General features: G+C 41.1%; 5 protein-coding genes across 8 annotated transcripts in view; 3 read left to right on the forward strand and 2 right to left on the reverse strand.

Moving 5' to 3' along the window:
* Positions 1–429: 429 nt before the first annotated feature.
* On the forward strand, positions 430–4,590 carry LOC657463 (uncharacterized protein). Its single transcript, XM_963921.5, has 7 exons — positions 430–588; positions 1,448–1,710; positions 1,757–1,792; positions 1,840–3,150; positions 3,197–3,388; positions 3,433–3,696; positions 3,743–4,590. The coding sequence occupies exons 1-7, from the start codon at positions 516–518 to the stop codon at positions 4,127–4,129; spliced, it is 2,526 nt and encodes an 841-aa protein (XP_969014.2). The 5' UTR covers positions 430–515; the 3' UTR covers positions 4,130–4,590.
* A 316-nt stretch (positions 4,591–4,906) lies between these two features.
* LOC657544 (ATP-dependent DNA helicase Q1) lies at positions 4,907–7,368 on the reverse strand. The gene is made up of 4 exons (XM_963999.4): positions 6,556–7,368; positions 6,021–6,500; positions 5,473–5,689; positions 4,907–5,421 (listed from the first exon to the last, which is right to left on the reverse strand). Exons 1-4 carry the CDS (start codon positions 7,199–7,201, stop codon positions 4,938–4,940), a joined length of 1,827 nt encoding a protein of 608 aa, XP_969092.2. The 5' UTR covers positions 7,202–7,368; the 3' UTR covers positions 4,907–4,937.
* Positions 7,369–7,660: 292 nt separating this feature from the next.
* On the forward strand, positions 7,661–14,983 carry TppII (Tripeptidyl-peptidase II). Of its 2 annotated transcripts, none has more exons than XM_064359471.1 (12): positions 7,661–7,770; positions 8,001–8,178; positions 8,224–8,352; positions 8,399–8,588; positions 8,626–8,946; positions 8,993–9,236; positions 10,855–11,051; positions 11,096–12,284; positions 12,329–12,563; positions 13,305–13,549; positions 13,596–14,111; positions 14,483–14,983. In XM_064359471.1, the coding sequence occupies exons 2-12, from the start codon at positions 8,014–8,016 to the stop codon at positions 14,865–14,867; spliced, it is 3,816 nt and encodes a 1,271-aa protein (XP_064215541.1). In that variant the 5' UTR covers positions 7,661–7,770; positions 8,001–8,013; the 3' UTR covers positions 14,868–14,983. The 2 variants fall into 2 exon arrangements, with proteins under 2 accessions (XP_064215541.1, XP_064215542.1); XM_064359472.1 differs by having other exon boundaries at positions 8,644–8,946.
* The window catches only part of Asph (Aspartyl beta-hydroxylase), a 64,343-nt gene continuing 52,995 nt past the window's right edge, over positions 14,973–26,320 (reverse strand). The window contains exons 2-13 of one of the 3 annotated variants that reach the window (XM_064359473.1): positions 19,087–19,311; positions 18,799–18,993; positions 18,310–18,752; positions 18,172–18,265; positions 18,003–18,077; positions 17,670–17,792; positions 17,324–17,620; positions 17,088–17,227; positions 16,565–16,799; positions 16,412–16,517; positions 15,642–16,361; positions 14,973–15,158 (exon numbers count right to left, since the gene is read on the reverse strand). In XM_064359473.1, the coding sequence (XP_064215543.1) occupies positions 15,008–15,158; positions 15,642–16,361; positions 16,412–16,517; positions 16,565–16,799; positions 17,088–17,227; positions 17,324–17,620; positions 17,670–17,792; positions 18,003–18,077; positions 18,172–18,265; positions 18,310–18,752; positions 18,799–18,993; positions 19,087–19,138 (2,631 nt within the window). In that variant the 5' untranslated portion in view covers positions 19,139–19,311 and the 3' untranslated portion in view covers positions 14,973–15,007. The remainder of the gene's footprint in view (positions 15,159–15,641; positions 16,362–16,411; positions 16,518–16,564; positions 16,800–17,087; positions 17,228–17,323; positions 17,621–17,669; positions 17,793–18,002; positions 18,078–18,171; positions 18,266–18,309; positions 18,753–18,798; positions 18,994–19,086; positions 19,312–26,320) is intronic. The other 2 variants (XM_064359474.1, XM_064359475.1) reach the window with 2 other exon arrangements.
* Hey (Hairy/E(spl)-related with YRPW motif) lies at positions 21,438–25,162 on the forward strand. Its single transcript, XM_008192597.3, has 3 exons — positions 21,438–21,762; positions 22,599–22,816; positions 24,312–25,162. The coding sequence occupies exons 1-3, from the start codon at positions 21,602–21,604 to the stop codon at positions 24,881–24,883; spliced, it is 951 nt and encodes a 316-aa protein (XP_008190819.2). The 5' UTR covers positions 21,438–21,601; the 3' UTR covers positions 24,884–25,162.

The raw sequence follows: 26,320 nt of genomic DNA on the forward strand, positions 1-26,320 counted from the left end.
TTAAACCACTCAACGTCCGCAAAATTCTGAAACGATTTGATCCAAAAACCCACAAAATCGGCCACCGAAATCGGTCCATTTAAAAAAAGAACGTGAGAAGTGAATAAATTCGGAGCTTTTTATAATTAGCAGCCTCTGTGGGTTAAGGTGCTCGTGGTGAATGAGACTTTATAATCCATTTGGTTTAGATTAAGTCATTTAGAGATTGCGCGGAACTTGTTGAATTCGGGGAGCGTCGTCGTGCGTCGCTTTGGCTCAACCCCAGTGGCGGGTCGTCAAATCTCCCCCGTTTTGCGCGGCCTGCAGCCCCCAGAGTGGCCCCAGGCGCCGCCGGCGCCCCAGCCGGGCCCGGGGGCGCAATTCCAGCCGCGGGACTAGCCCCCGAGCTGCGCAAAGCGCTAAGTTGCAAAAGTGGGGTACGCCACTGGCCGGCGTCGCGGTGATATGTGATGGCCCAACGTAATCTGGGTTTTCAGTGCGAGACGTTAATGTGACGGGTGTAGTGAACACACGCCATGGAGGTCTGCCGGAGGTCCTCGTGGCTTTTGCTGCTTCTTGGAGTTTCGCTCCTCGCCACTACCTTGCAGGGTACGTTCGAAAAAAAAAAACAGCGCGCAGTGATTTTTTGCGAAATTGCTCGAAAGTGGTGCGCGGTGGTTGCAAGCCCCAGGGGTAGTGATGCGAAATTCTAGTGGTTTAAACATACAAATTATATAATGTGGATGGCAGCCATGATTCCATACATATTCGTGCTATATAATATGATATGTTATTTTTGGACGATACCAGTTTCTAATAATAAAAATTTTCGCAAATAAACTTATTTCTATAAATAAGAATATTTCACACCGGCCGACCAAAATTGACAATAAATTCACCTCGGCGGTGCGTCTTGTAAATATTTAAACGATTTTGAGTAAGTTATTTGGGGGGAGTTGGGGGCTACTGTGCAGTTGACCAAGTCGGGAAAATGGCTGAAATTCAACACCGATTACTGGAATATTAAAAATATAGAGGTGGCTCAGTATTTTAAAAAATGTAAAATCGCTGATCTAAAAGTAGCTAAGTACCTACTGCAACTGACGACATCGGCAAATCGCCAGCAAAGGCTACCCTAGACTGTGTTACGGATTTAGATCAGACACCGACCGTGGATAAAACAATTTCAACTATTACTGCCCTTCTAGCCCTCATTAGTTGCAATTGACACTAAACCAACTTCCCCCAAACCGCGAAACTGGCCGAAAATGACGCGATTTTTCTGCAATTCGATAAAGAATGCAGAAAGGTAATAATTTGTAAATTAAAACAATAAAACTAATTTTACACACTATCGTATTTTCCAAGCCATAATATAAAATCACAGCTGTTTGCTTGGCCGGGGGCCAACAGATTAAATATCCGAGTGAATCCATAATTACTCCTTAAAAAAGTAACTCTTTTGAAGGTGTGCAAGGTGAGGCAGAGTCAGAAGGCCCTTCCGAATCGGAATGCCGGCCCTACATCGAGAAAGCTCTCAAAGAGCTCGAAACGGGAGAAACGGCCGGCACAACAGGAACTCCAGAATCCGGGGACAGTAAAGAAGATACTCCTCCTACAGTAGAAGTCACTACCGACGACTCCGATCACCAAGACGGTGAAGGAGATGACGATACTCACGAAGAAGGAACTGAAAGCATCGAAGCCGATCAAAACGTCCCAGACGAAGAGGTATTTCAAACTCCCCCAGTAAAAAAAACTAATATCTTTCATTTAGGACACTCAAGAACACGTAAGCGTTGAACAACCTGAGGTAAGTAAACCGTAATGTTTTTTGCTTGATTACGACCAAACGAACAGGAGACGACCGACGAAGACACAACGCAAGGTGTAGCTGAATCGGTCGAAACTACAGAAACGCACGAAAGTGTAGAAGAAGATAAGGCGGAATCTGGCGAAACTGCCGAAGAAAAAGCTGAATCCGCCGAAACTGCAGAAGACAAAGCTGAATCTGTCGAAACTGCAGAAGACAAGGCTGAATCTGTTGAAACTTCAGAAGACAAGACCGAATCAGGCGAAACTGCAGAAGATAAGGCTGAATCTGGCGAAACTGCAGAAGATAAGGCTGAATCTGTCGAAACTGCAGAAGACACAGCCAAATCTGGCGAAACTGCAGAAGATAAGGCTGAATCTGGCGAAACTGCAGAAGATAAGGCTGAATCTGCCGAAACTGCGGAAGAAGAAAGGGCAGAGTCCGTTGAAACCGCACACGAAAGTGTGGAAGACGCAAAGGCTGAGTCTGTGGAAACTGTAGAAGAACAAGCGGAGTCTGTCGAAACTACAGAAGCGCACGAAGGTGACGAAACCAAGGAAGCAACTGACGAGAGTGTCGAAGGGGAGAAAGCGAGTAAAGAAGACCAAGCCGAGAGTAAGGAAGATGATAAAAACGACACGGGGGAGGATACAAAAAGTGATAAAAGTGGCCAAGAGGAGGAAGCCGGTGAACAGGGCGGTAGTGCAGAGGCTGAAGCAGCTGGAGGTCGTGATGAAAGAAGTGCAGAAAAAGACGACAGTTCTCCTGACGAAACTAAGGAAGAAAGCAAAGAAGCTGAAGAGAACGTAACTGGGGAGACGGAGGAAGAAGGTGATTCGGCTCCTGAAGAGGAGCTGTCGCTCGATATCGAAATACCGAGCGAGTTAAGGGACAGGAACCACGTCGAACACTTGTTGAAACTGGACGACGAGTCGTCCGAAACCGAGGAAATCATCAATCGCGTGGCGGAGATCACGCTCCGGGAGTTGAAAAAGTTGTACGAGAATGCGATCAAGCCCTTGGAGGTTTTGTACAAGTATCGCGATTTGAGCAATCGCCATTTCGGCGATGCTGAGATTTTTTCGAAGCCTTTGATATTGTTTATGGGGCCGTGGAGTGGCGGAAAATCGTCGATTATTAACTACTTGCTGGACAATGAGTACAACGAAACGTCGCTAAGGACGGGGGCTGAGCCGTCTCCCGCCTATTTCAACATTTTGATGTATGGCGAAGAGCCGGAAATTTGGGACGGGACCCAATTAGCCGCCGATTTCACGTTCTCCGGGTTGCAAAAATTTGGACAAGGTCTCGAGGAGCGGCTTCGTGGCGTGCGGTTGCCAAGCAAACTATTAGAAAAAGTAACCACACCCTAATTGATGATCTAAAATAACCCGTGACTTCTAGGTCAATATAGTTGAAATTCCGGGGATCTTGGAAGTACGCAAACAGGTCTCGCGCGTATTTCCCTTCAATGACGCCTGCCAATGGTTTATTGACAGAGCCGATATTATATTTTTAGTGTACGATCCTTCCAAATTAGACGTGGGGCCTGAAACCGAGGCTATTCTCGACCAACTAAAGGGCAGGGAGCACCAGGTATCAGGCCAAGCCCCACTGACCCCGCTAATCCCTCTTTTCAGACACGCATCATTTTGAACAAAGCCGACCAAGTCAAGCCGGAGGAACTGATGAGGGTGCAAGGCGCCCTGATTTGGAACATCTCGCCTCTGATGTCGTCCCCGCAGCCCCCTGTCATGTACACCACCTCGCTGTGGTCGCGCCCTTACGAGTCCTGGGCCCCCGTGCGGCTGCTCCAGGCCCAGGAGCGCGCCTTCTTGCGCGATTTGCGCTCGGCGGTGGAAAAACGCATCGAGAACAAAATCGCCAGCGCACGTAGATTTGCGGTAAGCGGGCCTTCGTTTGCCTCCGAGCTTTACGCGGTTTTTCCAGGTTCGTGTGCGCAACCATGCCAAAATGGTGGACTGCTACTTGACGACTTACTACAACCACAAGTCGGTGTTTGGTAACCGGAAACAGGTCGCTGACGAGATAATCGAGCACCCGCAGGATTACCACATCTACGAAGGCCTCTCGACTCTTACGAACATCTCGCGCTATGACTTGCCGGATCCTGACGTCTATAGGGACTTCTTCAAGCTGAATCCGCTGTACGACTTCCAGCAGCTCTCCGCGACGTGCACCTATTTCCGAGGGTGTCCTATTAATAGGCTGGATGTGGCAATTGCGTACGATCTCCCTGAGCTGGTCGGGAAACACAAGCGTATGGTGGAAAGTGCTTTGGCTGAAGCCAATCAGACGCCAGTACCGGGCAGTTGAACGCTCGCCAAGGACCAAGTTTTAAGCCCTTGAGCAGATTTTCTGCAAGTTACAGACTCCGACGCTCAGGCGTCGTATCATCAGTGCGTCGCAATTCGTCTTCATGGACTGATATGTGAAGTGCACGGACAATAGTCAGCCAAGCTTATAAATAGTCTCCTGCCATGTGTGTTGATCGCATTTATAAGTTCTTGCAATCGGAGTGTTCATTCAGAAATCGATTTCAAAAGAGAGTGGGTTATATGTATTTTTTGACACCAGATGTACAATTCCTTACCAGCTTTACTAAATTAAAGTGTTTCTAATTGTAGCGATGTGTATATTATTTATGTACAAATAATCGAATTTGTAGTAAATAACTTAGTTTTTATTTTCTCATCTCTTTTTTTTTTCAAGCAGAAAAATGTATAACAATTGTAAGAAGACATAGGTTAAGTACTTAAATAAAACAATATATTTTCCCTCGTTGCTTTATTTTTAACTCAATTACGACACTTGCCAAAAACATTTTACACATCGTTTCCTAGCCTTAGACTCATTACCCACCAATAAAACACGGCAATATAAAAATCAAAAAAGAGACTGGAATATTTTCAAATTTAGGTCACACATTCGCCTCGTTTTTGCCTCGAACTCACACCTGACTGGCGCCAATTCGTATTATTAGACCAGTTAAAACCTGGCCTCTGCAATATTTCTGGCAAATTGTTCAATCATTAATTATTTAACCGACACGAAAATAGTTTTTTAAGGGTTTGCGTGATTCAAACACCGAACTTTATAAAACTCTATATTGAAATAAATACAGTTAGTCAGTTCTTGGTTTTTTCTTTGCGGGAGATCCATCGCCTTCCTCCTTCAGTCTTTTCGGTATTTTCATGCCGTCCGAAGCCAACATTTCGACTTTTTCATCACCGACTGCCCTCCCTTTGACGATGTAGGAAACCGTGGAATACATGGTGTACCCCTTATCAATAGCTAGGTATTTTTCTAGCAAAAGGAAGGCGATAACGAGCTCGGCATGCTCTTTCGACATTTTCGGTTTTTCCACATTCGACAGTCGGAATTTTTTCAGACCGGCTTGATACCACGCATCTATCAGTTTAATTAGAGTTAATTTCTCGTCGAACCCTTTAGCTTGGTCTATCAATGAGTGTAGGTCTTTACATATCTGCGTTAGGTCATAATAGGCGGGAATTTTTACGTCGCGTTTGCAAATATCGCACATTTTGTTACAATCGCTAGTTTCCCAAACTTGCTCAAAATATGTAGCTATAATTGAGCGTCGACATCTGGAAAATCATCAACGAACTTAAGGCAAACTCGAAATGAATTAAACCAACCGTAGGCGCTCAACGCAATATTCTAGTACTTGTTGTGCCTTTTTTTCTTCTACTAGCGAAGTGGACATGGCTGAAATTTTTAAATAATCGTTTAAACTAAATAGGACTATGCAATCGGCGCGTTTGCCGTCGCGTCCAGCTCTACCACTCTCCTGATACAGGCTTTCCATGCTTCTGGGAATCACATGGTGAATTACAAACCTGACGTCAGGTTTATCTAACAATTGCACAATTATTTTTTCAATTAAATCTACCAGGCCAGAAAAAACAAATTCTGTTTTATTCTCACAGTCAGCTTTCTGCATCGTCATTTAGAGTTGTATCAGTAACTTGTGTTTGTAATATTTTTTAATGCTTAATCTATGGTTAATGTATGTGCACTACCTCGCAAGATATCCTGTATATACAATTATAATTAAAAACAATGAAGGTCCTCAAACAGTTCCCTGAGGAACACCAAATGTATTATATTCCGATTTTTAGTTTATTTATTATCTGAGATTTAAACAGGATCCATTTTTTCTAGCCACCCGTTATAAACAAATTACCAATCCCCATTCCGAATGCTACAGTTGCGACCACAGCTTGATACGTGTTATCCAACCACTTTCTGTGTATTTTTTTCTTTTGTTCGGGCTCCAATTGCGCATGAAATGGAGCCACGCGTAAATTCAAGCCTTTTAAAGCTGTTGCTAAACTAATACATTCATTTATGGTATTAGTATAAATAATGCCACTCTGACCGGCGTATTTCTCAGTCATTAGTTGCTCTAAATAATTTAAAACCCCGTCTTTAGTAGCCGGTTTCGGCAAAACTTGGTAAAACAAATTCGGTCGATTAAAAGGCGCTGTAATAATGAGACAATTCTCAAGATTCAGCATTGTTTGCACATCGTTTAAAACCGACATTGTGGCGGTCGCCGTCAGCCCCAAAAAAGGCACTTTCTCCAGCAGGGAGCGAACTAGCCCCAAGTAGGGGTAATCAGGGCGGAAATCGTGCCCCCAGGTTGAGCAACAATGCACCTCGTCTTAAAAACCCAATCACCCCTTGAATTTTTTCCAATTTTCACCCCAAAAACTTACCAATCGCAACGCGAGCCACTCGCTTCGCCTCGTAGCACTTTTTCAAAACCGACATAAATTTTTTACTGCGAGCGATCCACTCAGGGGTTACGTAGAGCAATTTCAATGCCGATTTTTTACTAGTCATTGAATCGTAAATCTCCTTAATTTCACTTTTTGAGGTACTTGCGTGGATGGTGGCGGCTTCAATTTTGAATTTCTCTAAGGCGACTAACTGGTCCTGGATTAGCGACACTAAGGGGGTGACCACCAGGGTAAAACCGGGGTCTATGAGGGCGGGAAGTTGGAAGACTAGTGATTTTCCACCCCCCGTTGGCATGACAAGAAGGACGTCCTTTTTGGAGAGGGTGGCATTGATGGCGGCGAGTTGTTTGGCCCGGAAATGGTCAAATTTAAATTTTTCCTTCAGCAGTGATTTGAGTTGGGCCGACCAGGGAAACTTCTCCTCAAGCCAGTCGCTCAAGGTGTCTTCAGTTAAGGCTATTCTCTTGCGATTTTCTTCAAGCGATTTTAACCGTTTTAACTCTTCTAAGGTGCTACTGGCCATCGCGTATGCCGCTTTAGCGTCCGCTAGTTGCTTTTCTAAAGACTTTACCAACTCAGCCTTTTTGGCACAATCAATTTCAGCTTTTTCTAATTCGTTCATTTTTTTATTGTGCTACAATATCTAAAAAACCAACACTAGGAAATGTAAAAACTTATCGGAAAGCCGGTTAAATTATCACAATTGATAATACTGTTTTTTGGAAAAAGTGCGAAAAAATTAGGTTATTTTTTCATATAGTTGCCGGAAACTGCGTTACCGACATGTCCAAGTTTGGGCTAATTGTATAACGCGTTGCCTATGAGAAACAAGAAATATTTGAATAAATGTCGAATTGTTGGGATTTTTTTTTAATTAAAATTAAACGCACTGTATTTTTTTAACAAAAAATATTTTTATTTAATAAAAATAGTAAATGCATGATAAAAATAATAAATGTGCAAAAAATACATAGCAGTGTGTAGATGAAGATCTTAGGGGTTGTATAAAAAACCGAAAACAATCTACATGTTAATATATGTGTGAATATTTGCAAAAAATTCGCAATGTGAGGGAGAAATTTATTCAAATCGCCCGCTCTAAATTTCGTCTAATCATGACAAAGACAGAGAAGCATTCTATCCATCTCTCTTATTCTATGTTCTATGACCAAAACAGTGACGTACGTGGAGGTAAGTGGTTCTAGGTTAAAAACAAATCAATTTGACCGATTTTAACTAAATTAAACAATATGTAAGGAAATTTCAGTCGAGATTTGTCATTTGGTGCTTATTCCTAGTCAGTAACTTCTAAAGCTCTCCAGCTGATGTAGCTTTTATTCTTTGAGGTTATATGTACTTGTGCAAATTTCATTGTTTTCTCCGTTTTTAAGAATGATAAGTCATTTTCTCGTTAATCCTAGGCAGTGTTAAACAATGGCCGATTTTCCCACCGAACTCGAGTTTCCTGTTTGGGGCTTATTACCAAAGAAGGAAACAGCAGTTAGCTCATTTCTCAGCAAATACCCCGAATATGATGGCAGAGGCACGCTTATTGGAATCCTCGATTCGGGAGTCGATCCTGGAGCGCCGGGATTACAGGTATTGTTCGGTATTGTGTTAATCCCGGCTTAGGAATCCTTCCAGACCACGTCCGATGGCAAAGTTAAGGTTATACATAGGTTTGACTGCAGCGGTTGTGGCGATGTTGACACCAAAACGGTCGTACAACCGTACGAAAATCAAATAACTACGCTCAGTGGCCGAATTTTGAAGGTAAAACTGGGAGATGCGTGACATTTAACAATTTTTCCTGAAACAGATTCCAAGTACGTGGAACAACCCTACAAATAATTACAGACTGGGGCTCAAGCACGCATATGACTTGTACCCCGAACGGTTAGAGGAACGCATGGCTTCCGAATACAAGGAGAAAAAGTGGGACGAACACCACCGGAAAGCCGTAGCTGAGATCAATAGACAACTGGTAGAATTTGACGCTAAACACCCAAGTTTGTATCTCTGGAGGTTGGTCAACAATTCGGTTAGGGTCTCCTCCCTTTGCAGGTCCCCCCCTTTCCGACGCCGATAAGCTGATCAAGGAGGATCTGGACGCGAAGCTTGAGATTTTGACCAACTTCGAGAAGAAATACCACGATGCTGGGCCCATCTATGACTGTATTTTGTTCCATGATGGGGAGAAATGGGTGTGTTGCGTGGACACGCAAGAAGGGGACCTCGAAAAGTGCACCCTTTTGGGGGAGTACAGCATCACGCACGAGTTTGCCCCCCTGACGCCCGGAGACAGTCTAAATTTCAGTATGAATGTTCACGATAATGGCAATACGCTAGAATTAGTTGGCCTGTGTTGTATGTATAATGATGAGGGGGCGCTTTTTTTTAAATTGGGTTGTAGCGAGTCACGGGACTCATGTTGCCTCCATTGCCGCCGCTTATTTCCCCGATAATCCTGAGCAGTGTGGGGTTGCCCCCGGGGCTCAGATTGCCTCATTTACCATTGGTGATGGGCGGTTGGGCTCCATGGAGACAGGGACGGCGCTAGTTAGGGCTATTATTAAGCTGATGGAGCTCTCAAAAACGCAAAAAATTCACGTTATTAACATGAGCTATGGGGAACATGCACACTTTTCTGACGGCGGGTAAGGAGCGCATAACACTTGGACTTACCGTGCCACACTTACACTTTATTAATCAACTCACGGACGATAAGTGTCAATCTTTAAGGGTGCCAAGCGCTATATTGGCTTGCTAATCGGACGGAAACGTCATACCATTTTTGGGACACTGTATAATCAAAAATAATTTCATGAAATATGCCCTAGAGTATAAATAGCGATGGCAAAAATATCTACAACCAGCAAACTTTTCTTCATGTTTTATGTCAATATTTTACAACTCTGCCTTATTGTTATTATTAATGGCCTGATTTTGAGTTTGTTGAAGTTGGTCACCTTTTTAGAAATTTTATTTATTTTATTTCTAAAATTTTCAAATTACGAGAACGTCGATTTATCGGCACTTTTTTGCCCTAAATGAGGCTAAATTTCCTAGGAATTGTTGCTTTATAGCTTCGAAAATGCCAGTTCAATATAACTTACAATAGATAAAATTTTAGTGGCAATGTAGATTTAGATTTTAAAAAAATTGCAAAATTTTTGCAAATGCAAAAATACGTACAACCAACAAATTTTTCTTCATGTTTTATGTCAATATTTTACACTCTGTCTTATTGTTCTTATTAATGTCCTGATTTTGAGTTTGTTGACGTTGGTCACCTTACACACCACAAATACGAAATAAATCGAAAATTTTAACGTGTATCTCATATCGATATCTCATGGATGTCATATATGTATTTGAAACATGGGAAATAAGGATTTTTTTATTAGAACAAGATGGGAGTTTATATCATTTAAAAATGCGTATCAAAGATAGAATTTAATACGGTTTATTATTGTAAAAAACTGTTCTAAATGGAAAAAATGGTATGTAATAAAAAACTTAGATACATGTATGTAATATGTATCTACATTTTGAATAAACGAAGTTCAATTTTTTGATTTTACTTTTTTTTTTCTTGAATTCTTGTTGCTCAAAATATTATTTAAGCATTGTTTGTTTATTATAAGTCAAAAAATTTTGTTCAGTTTATGTTTTAATTTGTTTTATTTTATTAATATTTATTTTTTAGTCGTTTATATTTTTATATGGATTTGCATTCTGAAAAAAATTACATTACTATTGGTTTTTAAGATATTGTAAAAATGCTGAGAACATATTACGCTCTCATTTGTCTATTTGGTATTAAAAACTAAACACAATATTTTTTCATCTATATTCTAGTCAGCGCCATCTCATGATAAATCGACATTTCGGCCAAAAAGTTTTGTATATTTTTTGTGCCTTAGGTATTTTACAGCTGGAAAATTATACCGACCGTAACCAACACGTAAAATTAACCGTAGAATTCGCTGGAATTTTTTCGAGTTATAAATTTTTTTGTGAAAACTTTTGCGAAATAGATAATTTAAGGCGCATTCCGATGCTTTTTGGTTTTTGCTCCACAGTTTCCGAGAAATATTCATTTTTTATAGAGCTAGAAAAAACGTCGAGTACCGTTAGAACCGTTTTAAAAAACGGCATAGGTTTTTGGGTATTCTTGTCCAAAGTGATTAATTATTTAGCTTGTTCTAACAACGACACTAAAACCCTGCCTTGGTGCCAAACTGCGCCACTTGTCCAAACTCCTACTTGCAGGCGCATCGGCGACCTAATGAACGAAGTGGTGAACAAATACGGTGTGGTGTGGGTGGCTTCCGCCGGCAACCACGGCCCGGCCTTAAGCACCATCGGCACGCCGCCTGACATAAGCCAGGAGACAATAATCGGTGTGGGGGCTTACGTCTCGCCCGAAATGATGGTGGCTGCGTACTCAATGCGCCAGAAACTACCAGGTACTAAAACCAAAAAAACGCCACACATTCACGGGGTTTTTAAGGCATGCCGTTCACCTGGTCGTCCCGAGGCCCGTGCATAGATGGCGGCGTCGGCGTTACGATTTGCGCCCCAGGGGGCGCCGTCACGTCCGTCCCCAATTGCACCCTCCGGTACTCGCAGCTGATGAACGGGACTTCGATGGCTTCGCCCCACGTGGCGGGGGCTGTCAGTGTGCTGATTTCGGGGCTGAATCAGCAGAATTTGCCCTATTCGCCGTACAGCATCAAACGGGCGATTGAAAACACGGCGTGTTTTCTGACCGGGGTTGAGGTTTTCGCCCAGGGAAGTGGGCTGCTCCAAGTTGATAAGTGCTTCGAGGCTTTGGTGAAGCACCACGAGGCGCCGGAGCGAAATGTTAGGTTTCATGTCAGCTGCGGATCGTCGAATTCGAAAGGGATCTACATTCGGTCGAAGCCGACGAAGAGTGCTTGCTCGTTTAATATATCAGTCGAGCCGAACTTTCTTGACTCGGATAATGTGGAACCGGACGTTAAAATTAAGTTTAATATGAAGTTAGCGCTGGTTTGTAACGCGTCGTATGTGAGTTGTCCGACTCACTTGGACGTGTCGAATGCTAGTCGAGTGTTTGCGATTAAAGTCGACCCAACTGAGTTAGCCGTCGGAGTGCACAGCACATTTATCGAAGCTTTCGACGTGACGTGCGTGGCTAAAGGCCCAGTTTTCAAAATCCCGGTTACTGTAGTCCAGCCGGTTGAAGTCAAACCGCCCAAACACACAGTCAGTTACAACTCGGTTCTGTTCAAACCGAACACCATCAAGAGACACTTTTTCGTGGTGCCTCACTTCGCCACCTGGGCCGTTCTGCGGATGACTTCAACGGACGAGGGCTCAGTCGGACGCTTCGTCGTACATTCCATGCATTTGCTACCGAAACAAAGTTGCAAGACGTTGGAGTCGAACAAAGCGGTTACAGTAACCGCAAATGTCGACTCGGTGATGAGTTTCCAAGTGCGGAGCAATTTTGTCTTAGAGGTGGTCATTGCGAAGTATTGGGCCAACTTGGGCGAACTTAGTTTAGACTATTCGATTTCGTTTTATGGAGTTAAGCCCAATTGTCAGTCGATTACGATGCACGCGGCTGATGGCATTCATTCAGTCGAAGTGACGTCGCTGCAAGGCGAGGAGATTCTACCCGCGATCACTTTGAAAAATTCCGTCCAGATTTTGAAGTAAGTCGATTTTTTTCTAATTGCTTGTTATGATATTTCTATAGGCCAGCTGAGGGGAAAGTCTCGCCACTTACGGCAAGGGATGTCATCCCCCCTAACCGGCAAATCTATGAGCTTCTCCTAGTGTACAATTTTACCTTAACTAAGGCAACGGAAGTATCACCAAATATAGCTTTACTTAGCGATGTTTTGTATGAGTCGGAGTTTGAGTCGCAATTGTGGTTGTTGTTCGACTCTAGTAAACAGCTCCTAGGCTGCGGAGACGCTTATCCATCTAAGGTACGTTGCCAAACAAGGAATGTCATTTTTTCGGTAGAAAAAATTAACTATTCACCCATTGGTCTGCAAACAATTTACTATTGTGATTGTGATTATTATAAATTTAATATTTCTGAATCGAAATGCTGTAATAACAAAAATCCAGTATCACATAAATAGTCCCAGAAAATCATTAAAAATTAGGTTTATACATGTGTACCTCATAGTTATAAATCGTAATGAAATTTTAAATTCTCTATTAATTTGAGGTTTGCAAGTAAATGGCAACTAAATTTAACTGAACATTAAGAAGTAATTAATTATTAATTAAACTTCTGTGTTATTGTGATTATAACGTTTTAAGGTAGAGTAAAATATACTTATTTTTTGCATTGATTTTAATTTACTTATTCTTATTCTATATGCTTTCTTTAATTCAATTGGAAACAACGGGTTTATTAATCAATTTATTGTAATTAAATAAAATTAATAATGAATTATTAATTTATTTTTACAAAATGGGTGGAGCTAAAGCGAAAATCATGCACCTTGCGGATACCGAAACCAATAAAAAGTAAGATAATCATTCAATACACAAAAAAAGTTTTCAAAGTGAGTAGTCATTGGTCGGGGGCGGGCGACCATTTAAAGATTTTTATTATTCCAAAGACAAATAAACTCTAATAAAGTCCAACGGATTACAAAATAATAAACCAATTTTTGAATGAGTGAATTAATTAATTTTATTCCACCAAATTTCAGTATTCAATTAAACTAGAAAAAGGCGATTACGTGATTCGTCTCCACGTGAGACACGAGAAAAAGGAGTATTTGGATAAACTAACCGAAGTTCCGTTGCTATTGCAACAAAAGTTAAGCAATGCGATTACGCTTGACGTTTACAGTAGCTATTCACAAGCTGCGATTGCTGGTAAAAAATCAAACGTTAGCCATGGACTGCATTCCACCGTTATGCCCTTCTACATTGCTCCCCTACCTGCCGATAAGTAGGTATCTGTAATTTTGGGCTTCCCCCAACTGATGAAAGTGTAGGTTCGTAGCTAAATCCAACAACCCGGCTCATTTCCTCACCGGTTATATCACGTATTGTAAGGACGACTTGGGGAAAAAAGTCGACTCGCACCCTTTCAAATATATTTTATTTGACTCTTCTCCGCCCAAAAAGTCCTCGAACGGCGCCGCCACCGTGGACAAAAGCGATAAAAATAAACTGGAGGAGTGTCGGGAACAAGTTCGCGACTTGAAAACGCAATTTTTGTCCAAACTGGATTCTTTGAATGCGGAGAAATTTTATGACGAGTTTTTGGCTAAATATCCGGACCATTTGCCTCTCCACACCGCCTATTTGCAAGCCGTTGATCCGATTGACACAAGGAGGCCCTACCCGAACCTTTTAGTTAATATTCAAGTCACTATGATTAACAAAGACGTGCAACTTAAATACATTGGGGTCTGTAACAGTGCAATGGAAAATATTAACGAAGAGGCGATTTTGGCATTTTCGGCCGTGAAAGCCGACCTGCGACCTGATGCTGCCAAGATTAAAACGTAAGCTATGTCCTAGTTGAGTCAAATAAGCCTTTCAATCAAACTTGCATTTTTTATTTAAATTACTGTGAAGTATATGTATAAAAACGTTTAGTCAAAGAATTTTTTGTTTTGTCCCCCAAGAAGGGGTTAAATGTTTCAATTTATGTTTCTTATTGCATTATTATTATTATTATTATTATTTCTTGGCTGTTGTTTTAAATTTTAATTTATCTTTTTTTAAGAATGAAATAACGTGTTTTTTAAAGATTATACAAAATCGGTAAGAACTAGAAAAGTTCTTTTACAAGAACTTATATCAAAATATGCAATTTGATTTAGAGGCTTATTTGACTGGAGTATCGTGTTCTGGTTTTAAGTGCGATTTTCAGGTCGATGGAACAAAAACGCAACATTTTCTTGGAGTGTTTGTGTCGTAAGGGTATCATTCTGTGTCGCTTGTACATGCTGGAGGAGAAAAACGAATATTTGTCCCAAATCAACACGATGTGGAAGACCCTATCCCGCTTTATTGACACGAACGATTCTAAACTGGTGACTCCTTATCTGGTGTATTTCATGATGTGGCACGCCCACGTCCATAAGCACTACGGTCGTGTGATGAAATACACCTTGAGGATGCAAGAGGAAAAACCCTCCAAGGAGCTGGAGGAGAGACTCATCGACTTGTGCAAAATAAATGACTGGGGGTATTTAGGGGCTCACTTGCAGAGAAACCTACTTTCGAAATTCCCCCTATCGTACCGACCGTTTTAAAACTAGTTAATGTTTTGTTCGCTTTGTTTTACGGGTAGTTTAATAATCGCCAAATTGCTTTTTCATGTTTTCTCGTTACCTGTGCTGTTTGAATGAATAAACGCATTTTTCTGAAACTTTATTTTTGTACAAAACCTACATCAAATCGGCGAGAGAGTCCGTTTTTCGCCCGGTGTTAAGTCCGGGTGCCACACGTCCACAATTAGGACAAGTCGGAGCGAAGTCCCGTTGTGCCACACTTCGTGCTCGAAACTGTCGTCGAAAATGAGCACTTCTCCCTCCTTCCAACTCCTGGAACACATGCAGTGAGAGCACAGTCACCAGCGGAAAGAACGACACACAAACCCCGTTCACTTTTGCACAAAATCACATCAAATTGAAATTTATTTTTGACTTGTTCTTTGAATATTTTTTTATTTAATTTCTTTAAGTAATCGACAACAGTTTGTTTTACATAATGGATTTACATCCCAAGCCGTTTCTCCATCACCCGGAGTTCCGCAAGGATCTAATTTGGGACAAATAATTTTAATAGTTTTCCGTCGAAGTTTCATTTTTTCGAATAGTTTTGTCGTAATAAACAAAATATAAAATAAATAAGCAAAAATGATTTTTTTAAGTCCTCAATTCTTGACAAAACTTTAATCGTGAGCTTTCCGTAATAAAAGTGGGGAAATGAGGTTTAAGTCCGCGTATATGTCCCGAATTACAGAAGTGATCGGGCTTTATGGTGCCATTCTTTTTGCTGGCGCCTGTGCAGGTCGCCCCGCCCACCTGGTCTTCTCAGCAACCCGGATAAAGGTGTTCGCCGGAACCTGAAGTCCTAAATGTACTCTCAACCTACAGTTTGTTGGTCCACAGTGAGGCCACACGTGGGTGCCCGGATGCATCACACTGAACTTGGTTTGCCCCCTCCTGCACCCTTTGGCGTCGGGGACGCTTTCGATGATTTTGCACGTAAGGGGGCACTTTCTGCAATTGTTCGCGTTTCTGTGCCCCCTTGCGAACAGCTCGAACTGTTTCCAATCGCCCGTGTCTTTCAAATTTTCCGATTCGGCTTGGAAGTGGCCGTCTTTGCTCAAAACGGAAACGCCCTCGGCTCGGATTTGCCTCCAGTTGGCTTCCAACGCTTGGAAAAGGGCCGCGTAGGGCGTCTCTTCCTTTTTCCACCAAGGCTGGCCCTTGAGACGTGCCACGTTGTAGAGGGAACGTTGGTACTTGGATAGGAAAAGCTTGTTACGGACGCCTTCTTCGTACACTTTCATGGCATCTAGAGTGCGCCCAACACGAGATAGTGCATCTCCTAGGTGGAAGTAAAAGCGGCCATCGACCACTCCAGGCCCCTTTGTGGATAAACCCCTTTCGAGATAACTTATAGACTCGTTCAAGTTATTATCAACTGTTTTAAGAATGAACCCGTAATGGACTAGAGCGAAACCATCGTTCGGGTTTTTAGAGAGTGTCTCTTGTAGAATTTCCCGAGCCTTGCTCACCCTAGAACAAAACAAATACCAACTGTATGAAACTAATTACAAAACAAATACCGGTTTATTGTCAATAAACTGACCACTAATTGATTCCGATGGTGCGTTTTTTGCGGAAACCGAGCAATTAACTTGTAATGAACCTCAATAGCACGGTTGTAGTTACCTAAAAGTCCATTAAACCCAACTGTCAATAAACAAAAAAGTAATTACCTATAAATCTCATCCGATTGATACACCTCTCAGCTGCGGCTTCGAATAAAATGTCTGGGACCTGATCAAGGTCCAGGACTTTCAAGTAAGCTTCAATTGCCTTTTGTAACAATTCATTACTGCGTTTCTGTTCAGCTAAAACGTCCAGAGCTTGGGCTTTCCCGTAGAGACTTCTGGGTGAAGAGGAATAGTTTTGGAGGAGGGCGTCAAAAAGCTTAAGTGCATAAGCCGTATTCTAGTATTAGGAAAAACAAGCAAACCGTTAGTAAGTTACGAAATTTATCAACAATTGTGAGTGTGCGGAAAAATTGTTGATAAGTTTGTATTTGTACCAAAATAATTTATTAGAAACAAACAACACTTTATTGTAACACTCCAAAGGCGATTGGCTGCTTTACACACAAATCAAATCTACAAAAATTAAAACAAAATAGCTAGGAAATTAATGGAATTTTCCCGTAATCACTCCTGGAGAGAAAATCGGTTTGGTTTGAGTTGGCCCCCAAGTGCATTGTTTACTCACATTTTGGATGTTTTTCTGAGCCTCGTCGAGTTTTTCCTTGATCGCGTAGTCGTCTTTGCTTGTTATGTTTTCGTACTCGTAGTCTGATTGTTTATCAGAGTCGGATTCTTCAGGTTCATTGTCTTCACGGACGTTCACACCTACAAAATTTGCCGAATTCACATGTGAGTACCGCGGGGTTAATTAACAAGTAACATTGAAATTGTTGGTTCTTTAAACAAATAACTTTAAATTACGTTTCCAGGACGAAAACTGCTCATCTTCCTTGTCTTCACGCTGCAATTTTCCGTACTTGGCTTCCAGTCTTTTTAACAGATCGTCATCGTCTTCCTCCGATTCTTCCTCATCTTCTTCGTCCTCGACCTCTTCCTCTTCCTCCTCCTCCTCATCTTCATACTCCTCCTCTTTAGTTTCCTCGGGTTCGCTCTCCGGTGTTAGGGATCTGGTATAAGTCGTCCGCAACTCTTGGTACTTGACTTTAACCAGTTTTTCCTCATCTTCACTTTCAACCTCGCCGTCTTCGTCCGAATATTCTGATTAAACCTAAGATTATTTCGATTCGACGAGTTAGAGTTCGAATACCTTCTTCGACATTTTCTTCAATGTCTTGCTCTATCTCTTCGTATTTCGGAGGCACGACGATTGTGTTTCTGCGGCTGAGATCTGGAAGTTCGTCTTTTGGGGGCGTTTCAGTTGATGGACTTGCTTTTAATAAAACCTAATTAACAAACCGTCGTTTGATACCAAAGCGAGAGCGGATTAATTGCAGCGTGAATTTAATCTATATCACAGTGGAACAGAATTAATACCAGGAAATGCAATATTGTTAGTGCAAGTTGGACAAAAAGCGAAAGGCATGTACAACATACAGAAATTTTGAACGGGAATAGAAACACTTAGCATGCATCTACTGACCAGACTTCCACTTTCTAACCAGAACGACGTGGGCTACTACCAAAAGAGCCACGCCGACGCCAATCTTTACAACCACTGTAACATACAGCAGTTTTCAATTATTTGCATTTCCTGATTTACACTTTAAAGAACCAACAAGTTTTACCGACAACGGACAAGAAATACTCACTTTTAGAATTCTGCTCATCTCCGGTGGCGTCTTCTTCTTCTTCTTCTTCTTCTTTCTCTTCGGCAACTTCAGGCTCTTCGGCAGCTTCTTCCTCCTAAAATGTGACTTAAGAACCGTCCGAGACGCTTTACCGGTTACCTCTTCTTCTTCTTCTTTAACTTCCTCACTGGCCTTCTCTTCGGATACAACTCTTTCCTCTTCTTCCTCGTCTTCATCCTCTTGATCCTCCTCCTCTTCTACGCTTTTTTCAACATCCTGTTCCTCATCATCTTCGTCGGCTTCCTCCTCATCATCGTCTTTTAGCCCGCTTTCGTTATCCTCTGCTTCTTCTTCTTCCTCCTCTTCGTCTTCTTCAGTTTGGGGCGTCTCTTCTTCCGAATGAGTTACTTCTTCCGAAGCCTCAGCTTCTTCTTCCTCTTCCTCGTCTTCGTGTGAAACCTCGTCGTGATCTTCTTCTTCTTCTTCTTCTTCTACCGAACTGACGATATGATCGTCATCACCATGATCATCATGCTTTAAACTATTATCAACCCAGCCTTCAAACAAATGTGAAAACCTGGATTCGGTTTCCACTACATCCACTACAAATTGCGTGGTTTAGGCGATGAAAACCTACAGCTAACTTACAGTCTGTTAATCCGCGATGTTCGGTTATAATCAAGCCGATAAGAACCGCAAGAGCTGAGAAAAGTAGAAAGAAGACTATTTTCGCGCAAATGCCACCACCTGTTCCGTCTTCTTTATGTACATGAATATTAAGATCTTCGTTTTGTGCGCCAGAAGGTGTCTGGGGTTGCAACGGCACATGTTCGGTGCTTTCTTCTACAATAAATTAATAAACGAAAAGCATGCCACTCTTTACAATTAAAAATAGCTTTTAGCGTATTGAGAATAGCCGGTCTAAAAATATCTTACCTTTCTTTCTCTTTTTATCTTTGCGTTTTCTTGGTTGAACATCGCCCGACATTTTCGTGTCAGGTTTATCGTCTAGTATTTAGACCACACCACCATAAAACCTCCTCTTTGAGTGCAAATTATTTCGGAAGGGTATTTTCACCATGCGATAAGAGGTAGGAAACGTACGAGTTTTATTTAGAACCAAAAACGACGTCGGGAGTCCACGACAAGTTCCGATTACACCTAAAATAAGCTAATTTTGAACAGTGTTGCCACCTTGGTGAAGTTTTCACAATTTTGGCGCATTCTAATTTATTTGTACAGTACAGAGGAAAACAAGGAATGCTTTTTATACTTTATATGTTTTCAAGCCGCCATATATGGGCTTAAATCTAATATTTAATATTAATTTATTAACTAATTTATGGATATTAGTTAAAGAAAGGTAAACAAAAAGATAAAAACCAAAAATGTAATAATAAGAATTTTGCAAAGAATCAAAGAGAATATTTGGTAAATAATTAGTTTATTGTTGCATAAAATTAAAAGATCAGTCTGTTTGCCTTTTTACACGTTTCTAAAATCTATTGATATTTAAACGTGAAGAATTTTTGTAATAAATTTAAGACAAAACATTTCTGAACCTGAGAACGACAACCGCGTAAGTTCGTTTTTTTTTTAAATAAATAATAATTATTTTCTATTTGAAACGATGCAAAAAAGCATTATTAACAAAAATTAAAGATGTTGAAATTTGATAAGTCCAGCGTAGTATTAGAACGACAAATTATCATTCGAAAAAATAAGACTATCTAAAGCCCAAAATTTTTACTGTATTCCTAAATCTACCTAAAGGTTTTAAAGGTCTTCTCCCACAAGTTCTATTAATAATATTAATAATAACTTAATACTTAATAATCTTTTTTATATTCAAGAGAATTACAAGAAATTAATGATTTAATTAATTTAAATTAAATTAAAGATTTAATGACAACTTATGCTCCAAAAATTAAGGTTAAAAAAGTCCAGTAACGGTGTAGAGTTGTAGAGTTATTCAGAATCAAATTCTATAACAAACTGTCAGAAATAATAAAAAAATTACGTATACATAAATTCAAAGATTTTTGAAAAATTTTTTGATATCTAAGGCTTTCTATGAGATAAATGAATTCTCATATTAGTTGACGCATGTAATGTGTAATTTATATCGTTTGTGTTAGTATTAGGTACTGTCTGTTGTATATTGTATTACATGTATTTTAAATTCTTATTTAATGACTTTTATGATAAGATAACCAATGTTTCTACGTATTAATAAACTCATTCTTATTTTATTATTATTATTAAAATGCTAATAAAATATTTAAAAAATTTCATTACATTTCAATGCATTAATCATTAATTTACCCCTTGGACTTAATTTATTTTCGCGTTTTGCATTCAAAAAACTTTATATGTTTAGGGCATTAAAGTATTAAGTCCTTTTAGTGCCTTTTATTAATTATGAATCGAAAAAAATCAAATATCTCTTTGCTTGTGCTTTGCTTTGTTTTTGCTTTCAGGTACAGATTTAATAATTGTGTAAAATGTGATGAGTTGTGTGGTCCTATTACTCGAGCTTCCAATTTTTTTTAAAACCAGCAATCAATCTTCAATGCACTTGCAAGAGTCCTAATAATGTTTTCTTTGCAAATTGCATTGTGTTCTAGTTTCCCTTGGTAACACAATATACTTTTGCCAGTCGCGTGTCGGCGGTGTGACGACCAGAAAACAGCATTTCCCACGATAGACTAGTGGTGCACTCAACCCTCTTTAAGGGCCACCCCACCGTATTGTTAATCACATTTATATCACGGAGTCAAAATGATTCGCTCTAGTTTTGATTATCACTAATTTTATTGCGACGGCCAAACAGGAAGTACTAAATCGGAAGTACTGTTACTTTCAAATGTAAAAAACCGAAATTTTCAATACACCACCGTTAGCTCGCTCCTTGAAGCTCCGTTTTTTGAAGTATCAAATAACTTACGGTACTTTATTATATTTAGTAATGATAATAGTTGCATCTGCTGCGGTGGCGGATGAATGAAAGGGAATTCGGATGGAAGTCACCCTTTCAGGTAAAGAAGTGGGTGGGCAGGTTTATCAAAGGTCCATCGCTTCCTGTTGATCCTGGGGACCCAGCCCAAGGTGTGAGGACGCGACAAACCCCCAAAAACAATGTTAAAACTGCGATAATTGCGCTGAAATTAGTTAATTGCAAGAATGAATGAACGTGGGACAGAGAGGGCCCAAGGGGTGCAGCGTGGGGGCGAGCAAGAGGGTGCGAGTCGCGTGTGGCGGCTGGTGGGGGTAGGAGTGGGGCAAAAACGTGTCCGAACGTCGCTAGGGCAGCCGTCAGATCAACAGGGTAAGACACATTTGACGGTGGGTCGTACACGCGCGAATGTGCTGTGACAGACGTCCGACACGCGTCCGCTTCCGTAACTGTCTTAGCTACAAGTGTCAAGTGTGAGTGGGCCCAAGGAGCACCATGGACCATGCCCTGTCGCAGAATACGCCCCTGCACTGGGGCTACTCCGCCAACAACCCCAACGCCTCCAGCTGGCAGCCCGTCGCCAGGCCCGTCAAGAGGCCCCTCTCCGAGAGCGACGACTGCGACGACGTCTTCTCCGAGGAGTCCTCCAAGGAGCAGTAAGTCGCCCAAAACCCCAACATTTTTTCATCCAAATTAAAAAACCAAAAATGGACAAAATATACTTGAATTTAGAGATGCAAACAAGCCTTGTTCCAATCTTGAAGAAGCCCAAGCCTAAGACTGGCAAGCCGCCCCTGACATTTTTTCAAAAATTACAGCTTTTTACAATATTTTAGTAACTTCAGAAGAATTAGAATCAGAAGATTTTTGCATACTTTAAAAAATAATAGAATGTATCAGGAATTTTATAGGATATTATTTTAGAGATTAAAAAATTGCTAAATTTTTTGTATCATTATCCAAATCTGAATTAGAATAACAATCAAATATACTCTTAAACACAAAAGTTGTACCTTACCATTTGTTCTTATAAGTATAGTCATTTAATTATTAAATACTTTCGAATACTACAACTACCTCAATCAGAACGAAAGAATAAAATAATAAATAAAAACTTTTGTTTTCAAGAAATTGGAAAAACTAATAGAGTACGATTCGCCGAAGGTGTGCAAAAGAGCTTGCAGCCCTTTATAATGTTTAAGAAAAAAAATATTTCTCAGAACGTTAAAATGGAACATAATATTTTTCTCAAATGAAAAACAAAATAAAAACTAAAAATAATATTTAATAGTTCAAATCGCCGCCCCAAAAGGCACCCCCGCTTAATATGGCTCTGGTCAATAAGGCTAAGAGTCTTGGTTACAAAGAACAACACTTATAGCATTGCCAAGACAAATGAGTCTTAAATGGAAATATAGAATAATTATTACTATTGGTTGTTACTTTTAAGAAAAATTTGCAGTCCTTTTGTAAAAATAATTTTTCTCTTCAGATGCACGTCTCCTGGCGACGCGGACAGCTGCCAAATGTTGTCGCGGAAAAAGCGAAGAGGAGTGATAGAGAAAAAGCGACGGGATCGCATAAACATGTCCCTGTCGGAGCTGAAACGGCTCGTCCCAAGTGCATTTGAAAAACAAGGTTCCGCAAAGTTGGAAAAAGCGGAAATCCTTCAAATGACTGTGGATCATCTGAAAATGCTGCATGCGAAAGGTGGGTTTTATTGAAATGAGAAGTGGCGTAAAAATTGTTTGGCACGTCACGTCACCCCAATAATAGCCCATTTTTTGGGCAAAATTGTGTTTTGTTAAAAACATTGAATACTTCCGATAAGTGACAAATTGGAAGTGAGGACTACATTCGCTTCTAGTAGTTTAAAAAATTGCGTTTGATTCTTTAATTTGACATCGTAAGTCTCGTTTGGAATACACGGATTTTTTTTTGGCTAAAAATGAATTTTTGAGGGAGATTTTCTGCCTTCTTGTTTAAAATCTTCAGTAATATAGAAATAAGTGTTTGTGATCGATTGAAGCTAAATATACCATTAAAATTAAAAAAATTATTAAAAAGTTTATTTCTTAGAAACAAAATAAAATAAGCAGTGTCTGTTTATATGTTTATAAAATAGAGTTTGGTGGTATACGTTTACACATATTATTTATTGAAAGTATTTCTAGAATTAATGTAAGTATTTAAAGAGTTTTGTTTTGTTCTTTGCCTCATAAAATTTAATTGGTTTAGTTTCTAAAAAATAGATATGAACACGCCCATTTTTTTCCATTTTTTGAGCATAACCTTTTACCAATTAAAATCGTCGTAGTTGGGTGCCATTTAATAACTCGAAAACTAAAAGGAAAACACTTGGTTTCATACTTTTTATTGTTTATTTATTTTTTACATTTATTAATTGTATAGTAACTGAAAAATTTAATGTGCAGTTGAAAGAAACTACAGACTAAAATTATTTTAAATATGTCGGTGTCAGGTTGGAACGGTTGCCTTGTAGCTCCATTGACGAATAAATCCCAAACTATGGAATAATTTTATTGATGCTTTAAACAAAGAGCTAACTGATGTGTTGTGCGATAAAATGATCAATAACCTAACGTTTATTTCAATATAGTGCCCAGTTAAATTCGGCTTACGGAGATATGATTTTGTTAAAACTGTTTAAAAAGAATTGGGCTTATTGTTTCTATTGTAGCTATTCTATTTTTAGATAAGCATTCAGGAAGGCCTAGTTGGGAAGTTCCACTGTAGGTGGAAATAACATATTTGTTTGTACAGAACAAATTTTGCCGGGGCTTAAAAATTTTTACAGGGTTCGAGCCCCGGTAATAAGGGTCTAGTTGGCTCTTATAGCTACTATTTACTTTTTTATTTATTTATTTGGGAAATCGTACAAATAATAAAAACAGCACTAAACAAAAAAGTTAAAAAATGCAACAGCTTATGATTTTGTCCTCAGATTTGTATCACTTTCCATTTGTCAAAGATAAAAGACACTTATCACTTGGCCAAAAGCCGCTAAACTGAATCGCACCGTTTCGGAGCGGGTGATTTCCCTGTGACCGGTAGTGTCGATAAAATCGTAAAAATGAGTGGGTCTAGCAGGTGTATGAAGGGTTGACCGCGTGGGAACGTTGTGCCAGCTGTGCGCACCCGTGGGAACAACTGGCAACAGGTTTCACCCGTGCGTTTGTTCCAGGTTTGGACGCCTTCACGTACGACCCGCACAAGTACGCGATGGACTACCACGGGATGGGCTTCCGGGAGTGCGTGGCGGAGGTGGCCCGCTACCTGGAACGCATCGAAGGCCTCGACGTCCAAAACCCGCTCCGGCTGCGCCTGACCTCGCACCTCCAGTGCTGCGCAGCGCAGCGCGAACTCGCCTCCAAGCAGTCGACCTCCGCCCCCTGGGGCTACGGCTCCCCCCAGCCGTACCCGCCGCCGCTGAACGCGCTCCCGCCCTCGCCCGCGCCCGCGCCCAACCACAACCACCAGCCGCTGCCCCACCAGAACATGCACGAGCTGGGCCACTTCGAGGCCCCCCAGACCTCCGCCCCGGCCCCCACCAGCGACCGGCTGGCCCCCGCCTCCACCGTCCTGACCCCCCTGACTACCACCACCTCCGCGGCGCTCGCCTACAGCCCGCATCAGTACCCCAACACCTTCACCATACCCACCTCCAGCCACCACCAGAACTACAACCAAAGCAATATTCCCACCTCGCAAGGGATGAAGCCCTACAGGCCGTGGGGCACCGAGCTTGCCTATTGATAGTGCCTCAGTGTTCAAGTGACCGTTTCACCTTGCTGCCTTCCGGTAGGGGACAGTGGACACGTTTGGACGCCTTCCCCTACTTACGTTGCACGGGAGTGGAGGTTTTAGTCATTTTGTACCTAATTCGAGTTTATTTATTTTTAGTCTAGACATTCCCACATAGAAATATTTTTATAGACTTTAGCCCTCGAGGCATTTTTTTGTACATTGTATATGATCTCACGTCAGATCGAGAGTTTGTTGTGATTTAATTTAGCAATAAATCATTTTCTATAATCTGTTTCACATCAAACATCACCTCTCCTTTCTCATCCTTAGAAACTCACAACTGCCGAAAGTTTTGGTGAAGGGCAGTGACCCTTACTGGCCTAAAATTGGGCGAAATGTACAATAATGGATGTGCCCTTTGATGGCATTGTTTGAGGAAATAACAAGTCTGATTTCCCGTTTGTTGCGATTTGTCAATTTCCATACCGGCGCGTTCTATTGAAAATCAGTGGTGCAAAAAGTCGGATTTCGAAAACCAGGTGATTGGCGTAGTCGTGGAAGGGTTGAATAGGCGTAAGATAATAAAACGTCGGTCCAACCCCTTCTTTGCAAGCTTTGTGTGTTTCGCAACGCATTACAAACTAGTAAAACTGGACCAAACAGTATGGATTTAAATTTCGGACCTGGCCCCTTATTTGCGGATCAGAACCTGTTTGACATTGCGAACTCTTCACGCGGAAAGCAAATCTCGGATGACAATGGCGCTGCGACAATTATTTTAATTTTTTAGCATTTCAGTAAAATGGGCAACGGTTGCGTGCACGTGTTCTTCGCCGAGGGGGCAAAGAGGAAGCGCTAATGCCGGCACTTAACAAAGGCCGAGTTGCGGAATTTTGCTGTAATTAAGTCCGACACGGATTTCCACTCGAACATCCCAAAATGCAAAACGTATCGCTGTGCAAACAAATCGACGTGTGATAAAAAGCGAATGCAAATAGCGTTTCGTTTGCGTTTAGTGCGTAGGGTATGGGGTTGTAATGACATGACTTGGTTAGGGTGGCGGAACGTGGGAAATAGTTGGGAAGCCGACTCTCATACGTATGGAAGGAGCGTCCGGCTGACTAGGCCTGCACACGCCATTATCCATAGTCCATACTATACCACACTTGCGACATCACGAACGCTACAAAAGCGAATTAAACTCCCTCATTTCGGGCCAAAACAGGGATTTGGACTAAGACCAAGCCAAGCTTACCGTCCGTGTTTGACTATTTCTATTCAATGGGAATAGGAATAGTAACCAACCCGCATGTTTGCGCTATCAGGTATACGTACACCTGCTGAATGAGTTCTGTTTATGTTTGCATTATTAATAGTGGAAAGTTGGGCGGTCTTGTCTGAAGACGAAAAGTCGCTATTTTTGGATTCTGGAAAATATTAAGCTTG

The sequence above is a fragment of the Tribolium castaneum genome, chromosome 10 (genome assembly GCF_031307605.1).
Source record: "Tribolium castaneum strain GA2 chromosome 10, icTriCast1.1, whole genome shotgun sequence".
Classification (NCBI taxonomy): Eukaryota; Metazoa; Arthropoda; class Insecta; order Coleoptera; family Tenebrionidae; genus Tribolium; species Tribolium castaneum.

Bases quoted from the DNA above. Each gene is read 5' to 3' on its own strand.
- LOC657463 (XM_963921.5), top strand. From the start codon at position 516: ATGGAGGTCTGCCGGAGGTCCTCGTGGCTTTTGCTGCTTCTTGGAGTT. The intron at 1,711-1,756 runs GTATTTCAAACT...TCTTTCATTTAG, and splicing joins AAAACGTCCCAGACGAAGAG to GACACTCAAGAACACGTAAG. The intron at 3,697-3,742 runs GTAAGCGGGCCT...CGGTTTTTCCAG, and splicing joins CCAGCGCACGTAGATTTGCG to GTTCGTGTGCGCAACCATGC.
- LOC657544 (XM_963999.4), bottom strand. From the start codon at position 7,201: ATGAACGAATTAGAAAAAGCTGAAATTGATTGTGCCAAAAAGGCTGAG. The intron at 5,690-6,020 runs GTAATTTGTTTA...TGCAATTGTTAG, and splicing joins AGCATTCGGAATGGGGATTG to ATAAACCTGACGTCAGGTTT. The intron at 5,422-5,472 runs GTTGGTTTAATT...ATGATTTTCCAG, and splicing joins TATTGCGTTGAGCGCCTACG to ATGTCGACGCTCAATTATAG.
- TppII (XM_064359471.1), top strand. From the start codon at position 8,014: ATGGCCGATTTTCCCACCGAACTCGAGTTTCCTGTTTGGGGCTTATTA. The intron at 8,589-8,625 runs GTTTGTATCTCT...CAATTCGGTTAG, and splicing joins ATTTGACGCTAAACACCCAA to GGTCTCCTCCCTTTGCAGGT. The intron at 12,564-13,304 runs GTACGTTGCCAA...ACCAAATTTCAG, and splicing joins GAGACGCTTATCCATCTAAG to TATTCAATTAAACTAGAAAA.
- Hey (XM_008192597.3), top strand. From the start codon at position 21,602: ATGGACCATGCCCTGTCGCAGAATACGCCCCTGCACTGGGGCTACTCC. The intron at 21,763-22,598 runs GTAAGTCGCCCA...TTTTCTCTTCAG, and splicing joins GAGGAGTCCTCCAAGGAGCA to ATGCACGTCTCCTGGCGACG. The intron at 22,817-24,311 runs GTGGGTTTTATT...CGTTTGTTCCAG, and splicing joins GAAAATGCTGCATGCGAAAG to GTTTGGACGCCTTCACGTAC.